Raw genomic sequence first — 19,725 nt, 5'->3', positions numbered from 1 at the left:
ATTTTGTCACATGTGAAGTCAGTTTTTATTAAGCTGTTAAATAAATAAACGTTGCGAGATTTTTGCCATTCTTTACGATTCTCATGAGATCAATAAAATTTATCACTTCTATTGACCGGTCACTATCGAATTTCTATTGTTACAACCCTAATCTTTAAAACCTATAGAATGAAATTTCGATTTTGAATTTTGAGTTTCTAAAAAACGCTCAATTTAAACTTTCACATTACAAACGATTTAAAACGTTTAAAACTCCTTCTTTTCAATTGCACAAGTACGTTTAGGCACAAGTAAGTCAAAACTACACAACTTCAGCTACAAATTCCACCTAATGATGTCTTCGATGTCATCGTGGATACAGTTCCGTGACGTGAGATCGTTTATAATGTGAAAGATTAAATTCAGCGATTTTTAGGCATATTTTAAATATTTCAAATGTTCCAAATTCCACAGCGACAAAACAATAGAAGTGATACATTTTATTGATCTCATGCGAATCGGAAACAATTTAAAAAAATCTAACATTTATTTATTTAACAGCTTTATAGAAACTGACTTCATTTGCGACAAAACACAAAAATCGCATACAAAAGCTGCGCTATTCACCTTTTAAACCCATTTTAATTTTTGTTGATAGGACATTCTGATCAAAAGATATCGATATTTATTTCGTGCGCGTAACTGACATCACCGGTCGCTTCAAGCGTTGTTTCTGAGAGAACAGAGAAAAAGTGCTAATTAACATTTTGTTCAAAATTATCTGAGCTATATTTTTATTTGAAACATTTTTTCTACGGCGTACAGTATCATGATAAATGGATGCCCCCCTGCCAGGTGACAATTTTTTGGGGGAAGCCCGGGGTAGGAGTGACAAATGTTTTTGCATCTTTTTTGGGGTCCCAAAATTGACATTCTCTGCAAAATTCTGCTTGTTTGTATGATTTTGAGAGGTCAAATCTTTGACTAATTTATAGATATAATATGAAATTTGTTCCCAACTTTCAAATAAGAAACTAAATAAACAAAAAAGGTAAGTGATTGCCAAAGTGATTCAATTTATGCAGCGTGAAGAATAAGCAAGCAGTTATTGAAATATAAAGTGTATAGAAAGTTCAAGAACGTGTAGCTCGTGCAACTTTGATAAAATTGTGAACTGTTCCAAAAATAGTTTGTATTTTATGACATAAGAGTCGTCTGTAACGAAATACAACTTGGAAGTTACGATTTAATAGCTACATATCCTATAAAGAACAGCGTCAACGTAGAGATTCAGCGATTATCTACATTTTTCCAGTTATAAATAGTAATAGCCCTTGCACCCTTAAACCTATCATCCTAAATCACCAATTTAAAACTGAACCGTGGAGGTGCATTTAATCCGGCGCTGTTATATACTAAACCGAGTCGGTGCTTCTTGGAGCGACTAATATTTTAACAGCACCAGCGAGCAAAAAATCGTTTGCGAATCTCGGCTGGCGAATAAGCTGTAATGCTCTGCATAATCCACACTGGCAAGGAAGAGGACTACAATAAAATACAGCAATAATTCTCTCTAATCTGGTTGTATGTTATTAACGACGTTGGATAACATTTACTCAGCGAAGACAGCTCGTTATGGATGTCACTATGTACTAATATATGAGCTGTACGGAAAATGAAAAAAATACACCGGTTGGAGTTGGTGGACTGCACAAGGGATGAGAAATAGTTTATGAACCTCGCACATTTCTTCTTTTTTACTTGTTTAGTTTGTTTTACACAATACGATAGTAAAAAGGAAAAAATTCAAAGAGAAAACGAAAAATTTGTAGATGTATACGACTGTAAATTTAAGACTAAATAAAAATCGATCTTTTTATCATTTAAAAATGTATTTCTCTCTAAAAAATAAAAGCAACCATTACCCGGTTGCCTTTCATGAAGAGAACATAAAAGTTGTGCTTTTCAATAACAACGCATATGTTGCTATTCCCTTTTCTCTTTTTTTAAGTTTTTAATGTCAGTCGTTTTCTTTTTCTTCTTACGTTTTCCAAAGAAGATACATACACAACATTTTACTAAATTAATAATACACTACGCATACTGTGCCATTTTCTAGAAAATACATTACGCTGTAGTCTGCTAAATCTATTTTAAACCATAAAAGCGCCGTTTTATGCTTTACTTAATATATTCTATAAAATATTATGGACGTACTGAACTTCTACATGTAATAAGAATTTAACTTCCTGACAGAATACGCCTGCACATACTAAATGAAAATTGCTGGTGGAATTTATTAGTCTCGGATCTGAAACGACGAGTTTTAAATGTGTAGTAAGTTTTATTCGAGACTTTGTTACAACGTTTTTTAAATACCGTAAACATTAGACGTTCACTGTCTATCTGTATTTTCGATAAACATATATTCCATTCATATTCATTACTTTTATTTAAGTATACGATTGCCACGTATAACCAGTTCACAAATTAACCCCTAAAACTAAAATCGGGTTAATTTTACAGGCGTAACAGCAATATGAGAAACTTTTAGTTAACCCATTTAGGCTCACTTGCAGAAAACATAATAAAACTAATGATTTTTTTTAAATATAGATTTAATTAAACACAAATAAAGATAATTTAAAAGCTACGTTAAGAAAAAAACTACACGTGCATTTTTTTAACGTTGCGTTAACGCCAGATTGGGACTACACGTATAATATATGTAGTGGTAGTCTTTGAAACAATGTGAATGCAGTGGTATATTACATTTTTTACACATAAAAACAGTTGTACTTTTACATAGCCTACAACGCCTTCTCCAGTTTTTATTATTGCGTTCAATCATGTGGCCCACATTATCCAAACGAGAGATAGGTGGTAAGGATGAACTAGAGCCACCACCCTAACATATTTTGTGCTACTTTTGTTAACACTAACAAGGCTTCGCAAAAGTTCTGACCTAAAATCTAACTACGAAATTGGATTTTCCTCATGTGCAATTCTGTAGAGTTTCCAGGTATAACCGACAGCAGAGTCTAACATGTTTATAAATAACGGCCACCACCATTTTTCCCACGGATATTAATTGTATAATTAGCCACTCCATTGTCATGTAAGTCCACTCCCCCCATGTATTTATTATATTTAGCTATCATGTTGGGTTGTGGGATAGCGATATCTTTTCTTACCTTGCGATTGTATTGTTTTAAGGCAAGTACAGGCTCTACTTGATCACAATTGGTAGCCACCGTCACCACAGAATTATCGTTCCAACACAGAACAATACTTATTTTATTAGTTTGATCATAGCGACAATCCATAAAGCCGCGATCTTTTTTCCAATGGATTGTGTGTTCTCAAACAGACAATTTAGCAGCCCGTTTTCGCGTATTGTTCCAATGGTAAAGTATCCTTGTTGTTTCAAATGAACTAATAACCTGTAGCTGGTAAAGAAATTATCAAAATATATCTTGTGTGTAGACTTGTCTTCCACTACTTTTAAAAGATTGATAACAACCGTTATCAATCTGTTTAGGTTATCAACTTCTGGAGGTATTAAACAAACATATTAGACATCTCATCATCTACATCCAGGTTTTCAACTATACCTTCGAGCTCTTTCATAGTCAAGGGCCTTTTAGGATCATTCTTATACTTTTTATCGCCCTAAAATATTGAACAACTTAGTAATATTCACATAAATATCGAAAAATAAAACAACTTACCATGATATAAAATTTCATGTTAACTGAATATAACAGGATACCAATGTTTGTCGACTATTACTGAACCCTTAGGAAGAGCGCCCACCAAACTGGCATGGCAAGTGGCAAGTAGCAAGTAGCGAGCGTCTAGCATGTTACTTAAAATGTAACCAATGCAAACGAATGATTCAGCTAATACCAAAATAATGTCATGCTACTTTGGTGTGCGCTACCTACCACGCCAGTGTCATGCCAGTGCTATGCCACTGCCATGTTACATGTCACGTCAGTTTGGTGGGCGCTCTCCCTTACAGACACCGTATGATGAACAGAAAGCACCTCAAATACAAAAAATACCGATAACAGTCGTATTGAAATTAGATATGACTGATAAACCGAGCATACGAAAGACAGAATAGCAAACACCACGTGTTTATCAGGTAAGTCAGGACTACACAAGAAATTAGTCACTTCTATGTATTATACTTATTGTCCCATAGTTGCGTTAACGCAACGCTATATTCAAAGTCCTGAAACGACATTATTTTCTAAAAACAAATAAATTTTACATTTACAATATTATTACTTTATGTCCCTAAGCTATGAAAATATCTTGTGAATGGTACAATAATATTTTAAAGGATTTTTTGAGAATGTACCTCGCTTGTAATAATTTCTATAGTTATTTCGCTATTTTTAACGCAATTTCGAATTATATTTTTTTGCGTGGAAATTTTTTTTTCTGAATTGATAAATCTTTCTTAATACAATACTATCCGCAATTTATAAAAAAACTTCAGTATGAATGTAAAAAAAAAATTGCATTCAATGTGTTGCGTTAACGCAACGATGGGTGTTCCAGAAATGAACATATCATTTTAAAATATAAAATAAAAATATAGTTCTTTACACTTTTCTTAGTGTAGAATAAGTAAAATATTCACTAATATCAAGTTTGCTCGGGATACCCGACTCATTGGCGTCACAGCCTCTTAAATAGTTTTCACACCTAAATACAAGAGGGGTAATCTTCACTTTTACGCATCAAGTAGTATTTTATTAGTTCGTTCTCAAACATTGCCCTTGAGGCATGTGCATTTTAAAACACTCTCAATTCACGTATAAAATATTTCTCTACGTCGAAATCGGACATTTTTCTCATAAATCGGTTTTCTCTTTTACGTGAGATAAAGAAAGAATTATTTAATATTGTACAGTCATCTACGGCCGTGTTGAGGCTTCTCTACTCTAAAAATAGTTAATTATAAGTCGATAAACTGAAAGTGATTTTACTTCTCTGGAGCTATATTTGCTCACATTAACAATCCTTATCCTTCAACGGTCACTGAAGAACCAAACCTATGGAGATACATCCACTCACAAGTCCTTTGAAGTAAGGCTTGAAATCAAAAGATTTCCAACCCTCGAATGTAGGGAGCCAGTTATAAGGCCCCCTCAATGGGCCTAAATGGGTTTTAAAGGTGCACCACTCATGACTATAGAAAGTTCGGGAATGTATATCTGTTCGAGACTATGTTACAGGACTAGTTTACGAACCATTGTCTGGTTTTTAGCTCTATCCATCCCAATCAGAAGTTTCTGGCATATTTTCTTGGTAGCGCAAGCGACAGGTTTTTCCAGATCTGCACAAGCCTTTCTGAAGGCCGCAATCCTTTGGAATTAGAACAACGCTAGATAATTTTATTGCCAGTTTCCCTAAAAAATAGTTCGTCATGCCTTGCATGATCTTTCAATACAGGTTTTACAACCATTGACCTATCTTTGGTAAGACTAAGTTTCTTATATTAAAAATGCATACGGTTTGTCTCAAAACAATTAATATCACCATGATTATCAGCTGATATGAACCCGCAACTGTATCTTTCGGAAACGATACCTTTTTCACTCAAATACCAAAGATTTTTCAACTCGCCAAATGTTTTGACTTAACTTTTTGTTAAATTTTGAATTCCTTTGGTTTAATGTATCCAGTAATGGTTGGATAGCATATCCTGAAAAAGTCATTAAATAAACATGAAATTAGACATTTCTTCGGCTTACTCTACAGTATTCTATCACATGGATAAAAGAACTCACTCCGACTATAGCAATGATGAGAAATATTAATGTTTTATAGATAAGTTTTACACAATAATATGCAAAGTATCTGCTCGGCTCATTTAGAACTGTTTGAGATGTTTGTTGAATACAATATTGTAATTTATTATTCTTCTCTATTCGTTTCTATCCTGGGCGGCTTGCATTAGATTATTTCGGTAATAAAGTGTGGAGACCACGAGCAGACAGGAGAAGCAGAGGTCGACCATCTACACGATGGAAATACTACGTCAAAAAAATCGCTGGGAATTGGCTGCAGGAAGCTCAGGACAGAACTGAAAAAAATTAGGTGAGCTCCATGTACAACTTTGCATGTAGAAAGCTGGATAATGATGAATAATTCGGACTTGTTGTGGCTGAGCATTTATTTTCCTTAAGATTTTTGCGTTGATCGTTCTATTGGTCTAGCTGATTCTTAGTATACGTCTGTAGAACCACATATTAAACGCTTGCAGTTTTTTTTTAAATATAAATAGAGATTTTCTAGAACAACGAAAAAGCTTTAAAAATGCGTTGTCAAAACATGAAATACAAGATTTGGACATAACAAGTGCTGTATGTTCATTGTTGTTGTTATTGATTTGTTATATTCTTTCAGAGGATACTGATACAAAATCCCTTACTAGAAATATTATTGATTTTTCGATATGATTAATAACCACATTAACCACAAAAAACCTCTGCTATGATCTTGTACTATTTCCAATTCCCGTTTAGCAAATTATTAATTGGTCAAATTATTCGAACGGTCACTCGTGCTTGAAGGACATTTGGCAAATTATCTTCTCGCATTATATAATTAACATTGTTCTAGTTTAACAGTTTCCGATTACTTCAAAATGCTTCACTAATAAATGCATTAAATACATAAAATTTATAATTAGGAATTTAGTCCGAATTGCATTTGCTATCGGTTAATTCTAAAGCTTTCTTTTGTGTCTTGTCTTTGGCAAAACCAATTAACCAGATTTTTTTCACACATATTGTATGAATTAAATACCATTACCATCACTTTGCCTGTATCATGGTCATAGTCTAATAAATAATTAGTAAAAAAAATAATAAATAATTTCCCTTCAGTTATTCCTATGCGTTGCTATCTACGCCAGACTCGTATTTCCATCCTTATCATGTCATCGTTGATTTTATCAAGCGATATTGCTTTAATTCTTTCTCTCCCCAGATTTAGCCATACGGCTCATACTCCCTCTGAGGGCAAAATTCACTCATCCCAGATACCTACGGTATCAAAAGGTTTGAGCTCTGGTGGTACTCTTTCCATGTTATCGAGTCCTAAGTGACTTGGTACGTCGATGTATCTCCAAAAAATTTTCGCACGCATCTGGACGTCGAAAGACTTTCTTCATAATCTTATATAGATGTTCATTTAGACCCAGCTCTTTTATGTTTTCTAGGAGGTTCTTCGGAATGACTCCAATGGTAGAAAGAATAATAGGTATCGTCTGGGTAGATTCTCCATTGTCTCCTTATTTGTATTTCCAGATCTCTGTACTTGGCGATCTTTTCGTTGTACTTAACACACAGATTATTGTTGTTAGGTATCGCCACATCGATTAGTGTTGTTTGTCTCGTTAGTTTATTAACTAGCACGAGATTTGGTCTATTATGTGCTACAGTTTGGTCTGTGAGCACAGTGCGATCCCAGTATAGCTTGTAGTTGTCATTCTCTAGCATACTCTCAGGAACATATTGATAATATGGAAGATGGTTTGTTTGTAGAAGTCCCAGTTTAAAAGCTATCTCTTGATGGAGGATCTTCTCTTCTGTGTCATGCCGTTCCTTATATTCAGTTGCAGCAAATTGCAAGTTGCAGCACGGTTTCCTGAGCTTGACATTCATATTGGCATTTGTCGTTTTGGACCTGAGGGTCTCTGACGATATATTTCAGGTAATTTTTGGTTTATGTGACCTGATCCTAAATGGCAAGTAATGAACCTTCTGTTTCAGGGAACATCTTTCCTGGTGTCAACCAATAGTTCGATGCTATATTGTCTTGACTGACTTCTTTCGGATGTCACCCGTGCAGAGGTTTACACATCCAGATGCGCATTTTTTCGTTCTTAGTAAGATTATAAGGTTTATGCACATTTCTTGTTCCCTCAGTTTGATCGGTGTTGTATCATCTACTGCATAAATCGCGAGATGATCAGTATACGTCTCCGCCTGCACCTGAAAATAAGTTCTTAAATTAGTAATATGTGTTTCTAATTGCTCACTTATATCCATAAGTCCTCGTCGTTCTAAATACCGCGGTAATGTCGTTCTTTCTACTGCACTTCTTTTTGTGCATTTGTGAGGTGTGTTCGTACTTTTCGCTGAAGAGTTTCTATAACCGTTTTGAATGTGAACGGAGTAGCTATTTTACCCTTCGTATGAACTCTGATAATTCGATTTTCATTTGTTTATGGCCAATTTTCCGAGCTTGCTTTACTCCTAGATATTTATAGATATAGAGAGTCATTTTCGCCCATAGCCTCGATGTTTTGGCCATTTTGCATATCGAATCCTCCGGGCTAAGCCTTTCCCTTGACTATATAGTACACGACACTTGTCTAGCCCAAATAACATACTGATATTATTTGAAAAAGTTTCTACAGTTTTTAGCATTTGATCTAAGTGATTTAGAGTGGTAGATTTAGAGTTTAGAAGCCATTAGTTTTAAATCATCCATATACAACAGATGATTAAGCTTCGCCACTACAGTATTATTGTTTTTAATGCTAAAACCTGAGTCAGTGGAGTTCAATAGTTGAGATAGTGGGTTCATCGCTAGACAGAACCACAATGGACTCAGCGAGTCTCCTTGGAATAGGCCGCGGTTAATTGAGATATTTTCCGTTTCGATATTGTTTTCAACAGGTATTTGGAAGTGAATTTTAGTCTTCCAATCTGTCATTATATTAAGAAGGTTTTAACTTACTTTATATATTCTTAATATATCTACCAGCCATTCATGCGGCACCGAGTCAAAGGCTTTCTTATAGTCAATAAAGGCAGTGAAAATGTTCCTTTTTTTGGTATATGCCTGATTAGAAATGACTGGATAGATAATAAATTGTTCTTTGCAACTCATGGAACCCTTAGCGCATCCTTTCTGTTGAGGTGTTATGATATTGTTTAGAGCGCAGTGTTGGGAGATACGCTGGGCTACATAGGATATGACCAATTTATACATAGTTGGAAAACAAGTGATTGGGTGGTACTTGGCTGGATCTTGGGTATTATTTTGATCCTTGGTTATTAAATAAGTTGTTCCCTGAGTTAGGAATGAGGGTATTTCCTGCGGATTAAAAATTATTTGTCTTATTATTATCCAGATTTAGTAACACGGCTTATACTCTCTCTAAGGGGAAATTCACTCATCCCAGATTACTACGGTATCAAAAGGATTGAGCTCTGGTGGGACTATTTCCGTGTTATCGAGCCTAGGTGACTTGGTATGCTGGAGTATCTCCCAAAAATTTTATTAAATTGTTATTATTATTATTGCTTTATACTAATTGCATGCCTTAATTCAATGTCTCTATCTTGTTCTAGAAACCTTACAGAAACGCCACAATTTTGGTCTTTTTGGTCGATAAAGGTTCATATTGAAATCCTTACTGTTCTTCTGTGGTTGTGATTTGTAATTTGCGAATTATATTCTACAGTGCAATATACATGAGATAAGATCTTCTACATAGCATAGTCCTTTTCTATTCCAATGGATGCGCACTGTACACTTAACTTTTTAAAGTACCATTAAGCGCTAAATTAATCCTCCGTCGCTATGCATGAGATAAAATGTTCCTAGCGCAGCCCGTTGTCTATGTTAAAACGTTAAGAAATCAGCACTATATGCGTAGTGTATACTCAATTTCTTAAAGGGGTATTCAGATCTATCTTAAACACTCCACCGCAATACTCACTCTAGCGCAGCTCGTTGTCTATTAAAAAAGATTGAGGCAATTATCATTGGATGCGTACAGTGCACTTACAATATTAATAATTAATAACTTTTTACAGGATTCATGAGATAGGATCTTCCTTGCGCAGTGCTTTGTCTATTTTAAAAGGAGACAATTACCACTGTGCGCGTACCACCGTAGATGCGTACTGTGCGCTCAACTTTTTAAAGGCTTATTCAGCACTACATTAAACATTCCACCGCAGTATATTCCTATCTCGATCTTCGTAGCGCAGCTAGTTGTCTATTTTAAAAGGTTAAGGCAATTACTACTGGAAACGCAATATGCACTCAACTTTTTAAATGGTTATTCAGTGTAGATTAAACAATCTACATGCGATAGCATCTACTTAGCGCTACCTGTTGTTTATTTTAAATGGTTGAAACAGTTGCCACTGGATGTCTATTATGCATTTAACTTTTTAAAGGGTTATTTTTGTTAAAATAAAATTAACTGATTTGGTATTCATGTGTCTTATGTTGCACTAAATCTCTTTTATCTGTTTATGGAGTGGTAGACTGCCACAGTCCCTGGAACCAAAGGTTTCGAGCTTGAAATTTTTTAATTCTGATTAAAGTAGTTAAAAAGACCTTTTTCCTTTTTTTAGGATAATAAAAATTGGGCGAGCTAGGATGAAAATAAAGTTGGTCCCTTCTTCTTTCACCGAGAACAATCTCTAATTACCACCCTAATTAAAATTATTTATTGACCTTTTCATTTCTCTTTATTTATATATTACGTATATATTCTAGAAGTTTGACCTGTTTAGAATACTTAATTTTGAAAAAAAAAATGGAGTTAAAAGTGAAAAACGAATTTCTGTAGTATCGTAAATTAAAATTCTCTTCTCTTCAAAATTACTCCAAAACTACTGGATATACGTAAAAAGTGCTAGTACTACTCCTACAAAATTTCAGTTCGGTAAAATTTAAGCGAGATATGGACGTTGAAAACGTGTATTTATATGTGCGCACTATTTGATCCTTTACACTCACGCCTTTATAACTAAGTATTTTAAAGCTATTTAATTAAAAGAAAACTTGTAGCTCTTGTAAAAATCTAAACAATGGTTTTTGCATACGGTACAATGATGAACTTTCCATTATAAAAAATAAAGGAGTTATGATTATATTTTCTTTTTCAAATTTTTTTTTTCGAAAGTGTCTTTTATTAAGGCTAAACTTCTTCAGTCTCCTGTAGATGCCTTAGATGAACACACTAAAAAAGGTAGCCGACCGTGGTTTGGAAATAAAGAATAGAGAATATCATATACGCTGCAGTTAGTAGTGTAATTCGTCAGTGACAAGGACATTTAAAAAATTTCCTTTCGTGTATCATCATCATAGTCATTAACATTTTGGCAGATATATTGTGGTTCGTCATTGAGCTTCAGCAGCTCGGATAGTCTGATATTTCTCCACTGGTCGCGGTCTTTTGTTGCATGTACTGTCTCAGTATACTGCTTTTTGAGAAGCTTTTTCGTGATGTCTGCCCATCGCTGTGGAGATCTGCTGCATTGGCGTTGACTCTGAGGTCTTCGTTGAAACTGCTCATTTTGTTATCACTTCGATGAATGTGACCAAAGGACTTAAAATGTCTAAAATAGAGTAAACAGTAGTAGAGAGACGCTCATTGGCTTTAATTTCATCTAGAACCGAGATATTCGTACGACGAGCCGTCCATGGAATTCGAAGCAGTCGTTATCATGTCCACATTTCAAAAGCGCCTGTGCGTCGTCTATATAATTCTTTGACTGTCCATGTCTCAAACACAGAGGTTCTGGGAAGGATGAACAAAGAAATGGAAATTTTAAATACAATAAAAACAACAAAATTAGAATATCTTGGACATATTACACGTGGAGTGAAATACATCTTGCTCCAACTGATTATGCAGGGAAAGATCCACGGAAAGAGAAGCATAGGGAGGCGTAGAATGTCATGGCTGCGCAACCTGAGAGAGTGGTACGGATGTACATCAAATGAACTTTTCAGAGCAGCCGTCTCAAAAGTCCGAATAGCTATGATGATTGTCGACCTCCGCCGCGGAGATGGCACTTGAAGAAGAAGAAGTCCGTGACCCCGTTTAGTTCAGTCATTGCTGCTCTTTTTAGTTAAATGCGTCTTCGAATTTCGGGTTCACAACTGCCTCTGTTCTTAACTAGAGCTCCAAGATATATCATAGAGGAGACTACCTCCCTTCCCGCAATAGTTCGGATTTCAGGAAACTGTTGTTGGTGATCAATAACCATGATTTTGGTTTTGTTGTAGTTAACTTTGAGTCCAAATTTCGCATTTTCCACCTCGAGTGTTTTTAATAAGTTAGTAATTTCTTCGGGAGTAAAGGCTAAAAGTATAGTATCATCTGCGAAACGCAAGTTAGATATCTTGACACCGCTTAGGTTTACTCCTCCCTCCCAACCATCCAAGACTCTTCGCATTATGAACTCTGAATAGATGTTAAATAACAAGGGAGATGGGAGATTATATTAAGGATTTGTTCTCTAGTACCTCTGTCCTTCACAAATCCAGCCTGCTCATGTGCTATTTGCCAACTTACGAAGTTTTCTAGACGACGTTGCAGGACGTAGAGGATCACCTTACTGGCTTATGATATTAGAGCTAGTAGTCTTTAGTTGTTTCAATTATTTGTTGGACCTTTCTTATGTAGAGGTATGATTATGGTCTTTCTTCAATCGGAGTACCAGATTTTATGACACAATCGATGTAATATTCTCATTCCACATACCGGAAGATGCTTCAAGACATCAGCAAATCATGGCCTGCTGCTTTGTGTAACTTAAGTCTTTTTCGAGCGAATTTCACTTCAGAAAAAAGTATATCATGTTCAAATTCAAAGCTAGTGTGGTGTGTTCCTGTCGAAGGAGAGCGGAAAGTGGAGACCTGACATTCAGGTACTTACGTGTATACGATACAGAATATTCCAATATTTCGGTCACTATTTCTATCTGCTCATTTCGTGTGTAATTTGTAGATTTATTTTTATATCCAGACTACCATCTTTATATAGTTCCGCTGCAAAATTATTTATTCTGCCGGGATATTTGTTCTTCGCTAGGTTTTTAACTTCATTAACGTAAATTAACTATTCAAAAAATAAAATCAAGCCCTATTTGAGAAAAGAAACTTTTAAGAACACACTTAAGTAATCCACTGAAAAAGACTCCTACTAGACGTCGACTTTCCGACGAAGTTCAACCACGATATCCCTTATGTCTTTGAGAGTACTAAAAGAAAAAATCAAGGAGAGTAAAATATGTGACAACTGTGGGGCTTCCTGGGGAAATTTTTTTAAAACAACGGTTACCAAATATACCATCGAATTCGGCAATAGTTATGGATAATGCTCCGTATCATTCTCAGCAACTTCATAAAATTCTAAATGTCAATACGAAGAATTTTTAACATTTATGTGGAATAAAAATATAGAAATACCTCAAAGCATTCCAACAAAACACAAATTATTAGAAATAGTAAAATCACAACATTTTCAGCCAGAATACGTAATTGATAAATTGGCAGAAGAATGAGAGCACTCAGTTGTTCGGTTACCTCCTTACAATTGTATTTTCAATCCAATAGAGTTTTTGATCATATATAAAACATAATTTACGGAAAAATATTCGCTCTCCATCATTAAACAATATAGTGCTCGATAATATAAGAACAATTATGAATAAGCCTGAGAATACTGAAATTTCGAAAAGCAGTGTGGCAACGTTATCAAACAAGAACAAGAATATTTCGTTCTGCCGCCAATTGATCCAGTAATAATTCAACCTGGCGAGTGAAGATTCATCTTCCGAAGAAAATGAGTAAAACGGTCCAATATAAAACTTTAAAAACAACAAAAGCCCCAATTATCAGGATATCTGTAGTAAAAAAAAACAAAAAGTATTTACGAACTGATTAACAAACTATAACAGAAAAATGATCTTTCGACATTGCGAACTGAATCAGGAGATAAGAGGCTCTTTCGATTATCGTTTTCTAGTCAGTTCGAAATAAATAGCTATATTTAGACTAATTATCGGCTTTGTAGACGTTTTGTCCTACAAAGACCATTTTAATGTTCGATACTTTTCTAATACAAATATCCTGATCTATAAAGGATAAAAAAAATTTAAAAAAAACCCGCAAGGAACCAAAACAATTTAAAAACAAAAAAAAATGTAAATAACTATAAAGACTTTAAGTAAACAAGTATGTAAGTGTTTTTTTTTTAAACTTTATAGTAAATCGAGTTTTTCTTTATAATAATATTTTTTTACTGGCATCTTGCTATATTGGCATATTTTACACACAATTATAATAGTTTCCGTTTGAATTATCTGCAAAATTAGAAAATTAAATTTATAACGGTTGGCATGAAACTTTTATCTAGCTCTACCTGTTAGTGAATATTTGAACTATAAATAAAAGTCCAGACACTTTGATCTTTATTTACGTTAAAGGCATTGACACATAGGTACATCACTTTTTCGATCTTAACAAATGTTCTTAATTTTTGGCACTTAAATCCGTTTTTACCTTAACTCCTCAATTATTGAGTTCTTCACTGTTTTGTAGTAGCAGCTATGTTAATTTAATATATATGGTGGATTAGGCCTACAGGGGATACCACATGCATTGGGGTTGCTGTAATTAATTCTTCAAGGAAAAGTAGAAGGAAAACGAGAACCAGGAAATCGAAGAATTTCCTGGCTGAAAAATCTACGTACGTGGTTCAACACAACAACCACAAATCTTTTTTTCTGAGCAGCAGTTTGCAAAATACAGATTGCCATTATGGTCGCCAATATCCGAAACAGATAGGCACTACAAGAAGAAGGTGTGGGAATGAATTTGTTATTTTTGTTTTGTTTAATATACGAAATTATTTATTGTTACAAACCAAATGTAAAAACAAGTTAAGTAACTTATATTCATCAAATTAAGTGTATTCTAAAAAAACTAAATTTCGTACTTCAACGAGTTTCTCAGATATCACCGATAAGATTGAGACTTCCGTTTTCAATTGACTTTGGATGGACTTTACAAATCTAATTTGTTCTTGTTTTTGGCGCGTACCTAACGACCATACTGAAAATGAATGTTTTTGGATTTTCAGCAGCTTAAAATCCTTTTTTAAATTCACAAATAAGATAAAATTGCAGATGAAATAAGAAAACCTAATACATTGTTCCATTTAAATATATAAATAATATCGCTTGCGCCAATAAACCAGGCTCAGATCCCGACCCATAAACTTACCTGCCACAACGATGTCTGCATTCCGCAACCTTTTGAGAACGTGTTCGATGAGACCGACATCGGTGCATGCCTGAAGGTTGCGAACGCTTTTCCGCAGAATAGCGATGAATACACTCCATATCTCCGCCTAGAACAAAACGAAAAGACGAAATTAAATTCGGGAAAGCTATTCAAATAGATTGCCTTAAACTTTAAAAGAATGTTAGAACGTAAGTCAATAAAACGAACAAAATACTTGACGTATATATGTTTCTTAGAGAACGTAACGTTGTTTTTATTGATTTAATGTTCTATATAGAGGCATACTGTACTTTTTGTTTCTTTTAGTTTGTTATTTAGAATTTGTTTAGGTGGTCGATTTTCATCCATTCTGTTTGTATGTTATTTTCCTTTTATTGTGTATTTTTTATTTTCTCTTTAATCGAGTAGATCTTCAATTCTTTTCAGACGCCTATGAAGCCTTGTAATGATCCTGATAAATTTCATTTCAGTAGTTTGTATTCTATAGTCTATAGTGATCTCTTTGCATCATTATGCAGCGTTCACATCCCTATAACATAGTAAATGTGGCTACTACTACTACTACTAAGGATTTCCACAGTTTTCACTGTCTTCCTTCACTCAACCGTTTTCTCCAATTTTCCCTGTCATTCCAGTCTCCATCTCGCAGGGTTCTTTTCTCCATAGCCTCGTCGATTTCATCTCTGAATGACCTTCGGGGTCTTCCTCTCTTTCTTATTCCAATCGGGCTCCATTCTGTGATTTTGTTTATCCAGCGTCCTCTGTCCGCTCTTCTGACGTGGCCGTACCAGGATAGTCTCTTCTCCTCTATATAGTCGATTATGTCTGATTGCACTCCCATTCTCCGCTTAATCTCTGCGTTTTCAATTCTGTCTCTTTTTGTAAGTCTACAGCTTCTCATTAGGAACTCCATTTCTACTGCTCTTATTCTACCTCTATTTCTCTTGTTTATTGTCCAGTTTTCGGACCCATATGTCAGGATACTTCTTGTCAGGGTATTATATATTCTCTTTTTTGTCTTTATCGTAATGTTCTTATCCCACAACACTGAGTTTAGTTGTCTTATACAGTTTCTTGTTTGTCTCAGTCTGTTGTTTATATCTTCTTCTGTTGTTCCCTGGTTCGATATTATGGTTCCTAAATACTTGAATTTATCTGTTCCATTTATTTGTCTTCCCTCGTCTATCTCTAGGTTTCTCATATCCTTGTTTTCTGTTGTTAGGTATTCGGTTTTCTCTAAGTTTATTTCCATTCCGTTGTTTTTATATTCTTCTTCTAGTTTTCTGAGCATAAAGCTGAGATCTTCTTCATCTTGTGCGATGACTACTTGATCGTCGGCAAAACTTAAGGTGTATAGGTATTCGTCTCTTACTGGTATGCCCATGCCTTCGCACTTTCTCCTCCATGGTTTGAGTGTCTTTTCCAAGAATATTTTAAACAGAGTAGGGGACGTAGCACAGCCTTGTAGAAGTCCTTTTGTCGTCTTAAATGGATTGTAGGCTTTATTTCCACATTTAATAGCTAAAATGTGGCTATTGTCCTATAGTTATCATTGTATCGTTTCTCATCTAATTTTTCAATATTCAGTGAATTGTTCCGCGTACACTAAAACCATTCTAAATATCTTTCTGGAACCTTGTGAAATACTCTGTAATTGAAATGATTCAGTTGCTGTAGTGAATATTTGTCTATTAGTCTTTTTGTTATTATGAGACATTCCTACAATTTGTTCAAATCATTGACATATATCCACACCCATATTTTACAGTAAACTACCAGTCAAAAGCCCTCTGCACTACCGACATGAGTTACTAGTATTTTTGCTTTGGCGGGTTGTGTTGTTTATTATAGGTACTGCCCTGAGTTGTGGTCCGCAGGTCCTTAGTTTAGCACTCACTGAATTTATAACCAAATGCATCCATTTCTCTAAGTATTATACAAATTTATTTATGTAATGATAAACGAACGTAATGCTAGGTCAAGATAACTACGATAACAATTCTACTGAACGAATAAAGTACATATCGACTCGTAACAGATACAATAATTGGTTAATTGTCGTTTTCGTATTTCGTATATATACAGTGTGACCCATTTAGATTGGAAACACCTCTATAAAATTTGAAGTTGTTAACCGATTTTAACCAAATTCTTTTTTACTGTCATGTAATAAAAGGTCTATTGCGGGACAAAATATGAAATATTTAGTTAAATTTTCAGGGCATTCTATGATACTTTTTCTTCGTCGAAAATGGAGAATTTGTATTAGCGATTTTTTTATTAAAAAAATTTCTACACCACTGGATTTAGAGTGGCTTCAAATAGCTATGACGAAAATTTCATTAAGATATATTTATTAATAACAAACTTATGACAACTTAAAATTTTAAAACTCACTATGAAAAAAACACTCTGTATTAACGTTAAAAAAAAAACACTCTGTATTAACAGAAACATAATTTTAGTTTAAATCCTAGTTGCCTCTACCAATTCACCATCTAATTGGATACATTTGTTGGGGAGTAATTTCTGCACATGCCTATCGATTTCTTGCACGAAGTTCGTTTACGTCTCTTGCACGGGTTTGGTAAACTTTTTGTTTGATAACTCCCCAGAGAAAGAAGTCTAAAATTGTGAGATCTGAAGATCTGGGTGGCCAATCTATCAACGGACTATCCCGGCCTATCGGAAAATTTTCATTTAGCCATTGCTTCACGGTTCTGGCGTAATGAACAGAACACCCATCTAACTGGATATAAAGATTTAATCGTTCATTAATTGGGAGCTCATGAATAGCATCCCACAAGTCGGTGTTTAAAAATTCTAAAAAGTTCTGTGAGTTCAAGTTTTCTTCAAAAAAGAAAGGACCAATAACTCGCTCGTTCACTATACCACACCAGACATTTATTTTTTGAGAATACTGGCTTTTACAGTTTATTACCCAATGGGGATTATCTGCTGTCCAATAGCGATAATTCTGTGATGATACTACTCCATTTGTAGTGAAACTGGCTTCGTCGGTAAACAACACGTTTTTTAGAAAATTTATATTGTTTAAATATTCCCCTTGGGCCCATAAACAACATTCTAAACGTTTTGCTTCGTCCTTCTTGTAATGTGTGTAAGAATTTTAGTTTGAAAGGTTTAATATTATTTACCTTAAGACATCATCGAATACTCTATCGAGGCACATTCAAATATAAACTAGCATTCCTTAAACTGGCATTAGGGCTATTTCTGAAATGATCTAAAATGATTTGATCATTTCCTCTTCCTCTTTGTAACGGGTTATCTTTTAAAATTAGTTTTTATACTGCACCATATTCATTAAATATTCTATTTATTTTGTTTACCGTACCGCAGCTAATATTAGGACGATCCACATGTCTGTCATTAAATATTGTACAAACTTCCCTGGCACTTCTATCGTTATCTCCCAAAAGACGTATAATTTCAATTTTTTCTCTCTTAATCTTGCAGCCATGACACAAAATATTAAAAGAATTTGAAGTAAATATTGTTGCAGATATTATGCATAAATTTATGCTAGCACTGAAATTGATGTAGCAAGTAAAGTTAATAATTAAGTAAGTGCGTTACTTGCATTAAATTTTTATGCTATTTTAAACATTTTTTTATCTAGTAGTGGTTTATTATTAAAATTATTTGAAAAATAATTAGTTTTATGGTTATCTGTCGACACAGGGTGTTCTTTTTTGACTCGTAGCTTAGTGAGTTTTAAAATTTTAAGTTGTCATAACTTCGTTATTAATAAATATATTTTAATAAAATTTTTGTTATAGCTATTTGAAGCCACTCTAAACCCAGTGGCGTAGAGATTTTTTTAATAAAAAAAATCGCAAACACAAATTCTCCATTTTCGACGAAGAAAAAGTATCGTAGAATGCCCTGAAAATGTAACTAAATACTTCATATTTTGTCCCGCAATAGACCTTTTATTACATGACATTAAAAAATAATTTGGTTAAAATCGGTTAACAACTTCAAATTTTATAAAGGTGTTTCCATTCTAAATGGGTCACACTGTATATAACTATTTATCAAAATAGCTACGTTTTTTGCAATGCTATCTCGAGTCGATCAACTCGACGTGTTTCTATTTATTTGTGAAGGTAAATGTCAATACACTCTCGGTTCAACCGAGTTAATTAGTAGTAGTAGTTAATTAATTGAAGATTAATATTTAAGATTAAATATTATAAGATAATAATTAAGATATAAGTCTGAAAGTTCTGAAAAAACTTGATAGTGTGTAAAACGAGAAAAATCAGCCCAGTTATTTTTGCAGAATATTCATCAATTCGCATTTTTAATAATTTTGTAAACTTTTGAACAAAATAAGTTATTATCCGATATTATAAGGATTATCCGATTTTGGAGGCCACTTAATGTTACAGTTTGGTCCAATCAAACTACTTTTTTTAAGGAATTCCTTAACCTCCCGGCTATTGTGTGCAGGGCAGCCATCCATTTGAAACCAAATTTCTTCTTCATCTGGAGTTACTTCTGCAAATCTCGGTAAAATCTCTTCTTGTATATAGCAACTTCAACATCTTTTCTGAATTTAAATTTTCCTTATAGAAAAAATGGTCCAAAATATTGTGTCTAAATAATCCTAACCAGACATTTATTTTT

At 34.2% G+C, this 19,725-nt stretch overlaps 1 protein-coding gene across 10 annotated transcripts in view; it reads right to left on the bottom strand.

The window, feature by feature from the left end:
- rg (A kinase anchor protein rugose) overlaps window positions 1–19,725 on the bottom strand; it is a 742,603-nt gene that overhangs the window by 652,167 nt on the left and 70,711 nt on the right. For all 10 annotated transcript variants that reach the window (XM_072537071.1, XM_072537077.1, XM_072537078.1 and 7 more), the window contains exon 2: window positions 15,049–15,175. In XM_072537071.1, the coding sequence (XP_072393172.1) occupies window positions 15,049–15,175 (127 nt within the window). The remainder of the gene's footprint in view (window positions 1–15,048; window positions 15,176–19,725) is intronic.

This window comes from Diabrotica undecimpunctata, chromosome 7, assembly GCF_040954645.1.
Source record: "Diabrotica undecimpunctata isolate CICGRU chromosome 7, icDiaUnde3, whole genome shotgun sequence".
Lineage (NCBI taxonomy): Eukaryota > Metazoa > Arthropoda > Insecta > Coleoptera > Chrysomelidae > Diabrotica > Diabrotica undecimpunctata.
The sequence above is the reverse complement of the archived record's forward strand: the minus strand, read 5'-3'. Positions and strand labels throughout refer to the sequence as shown.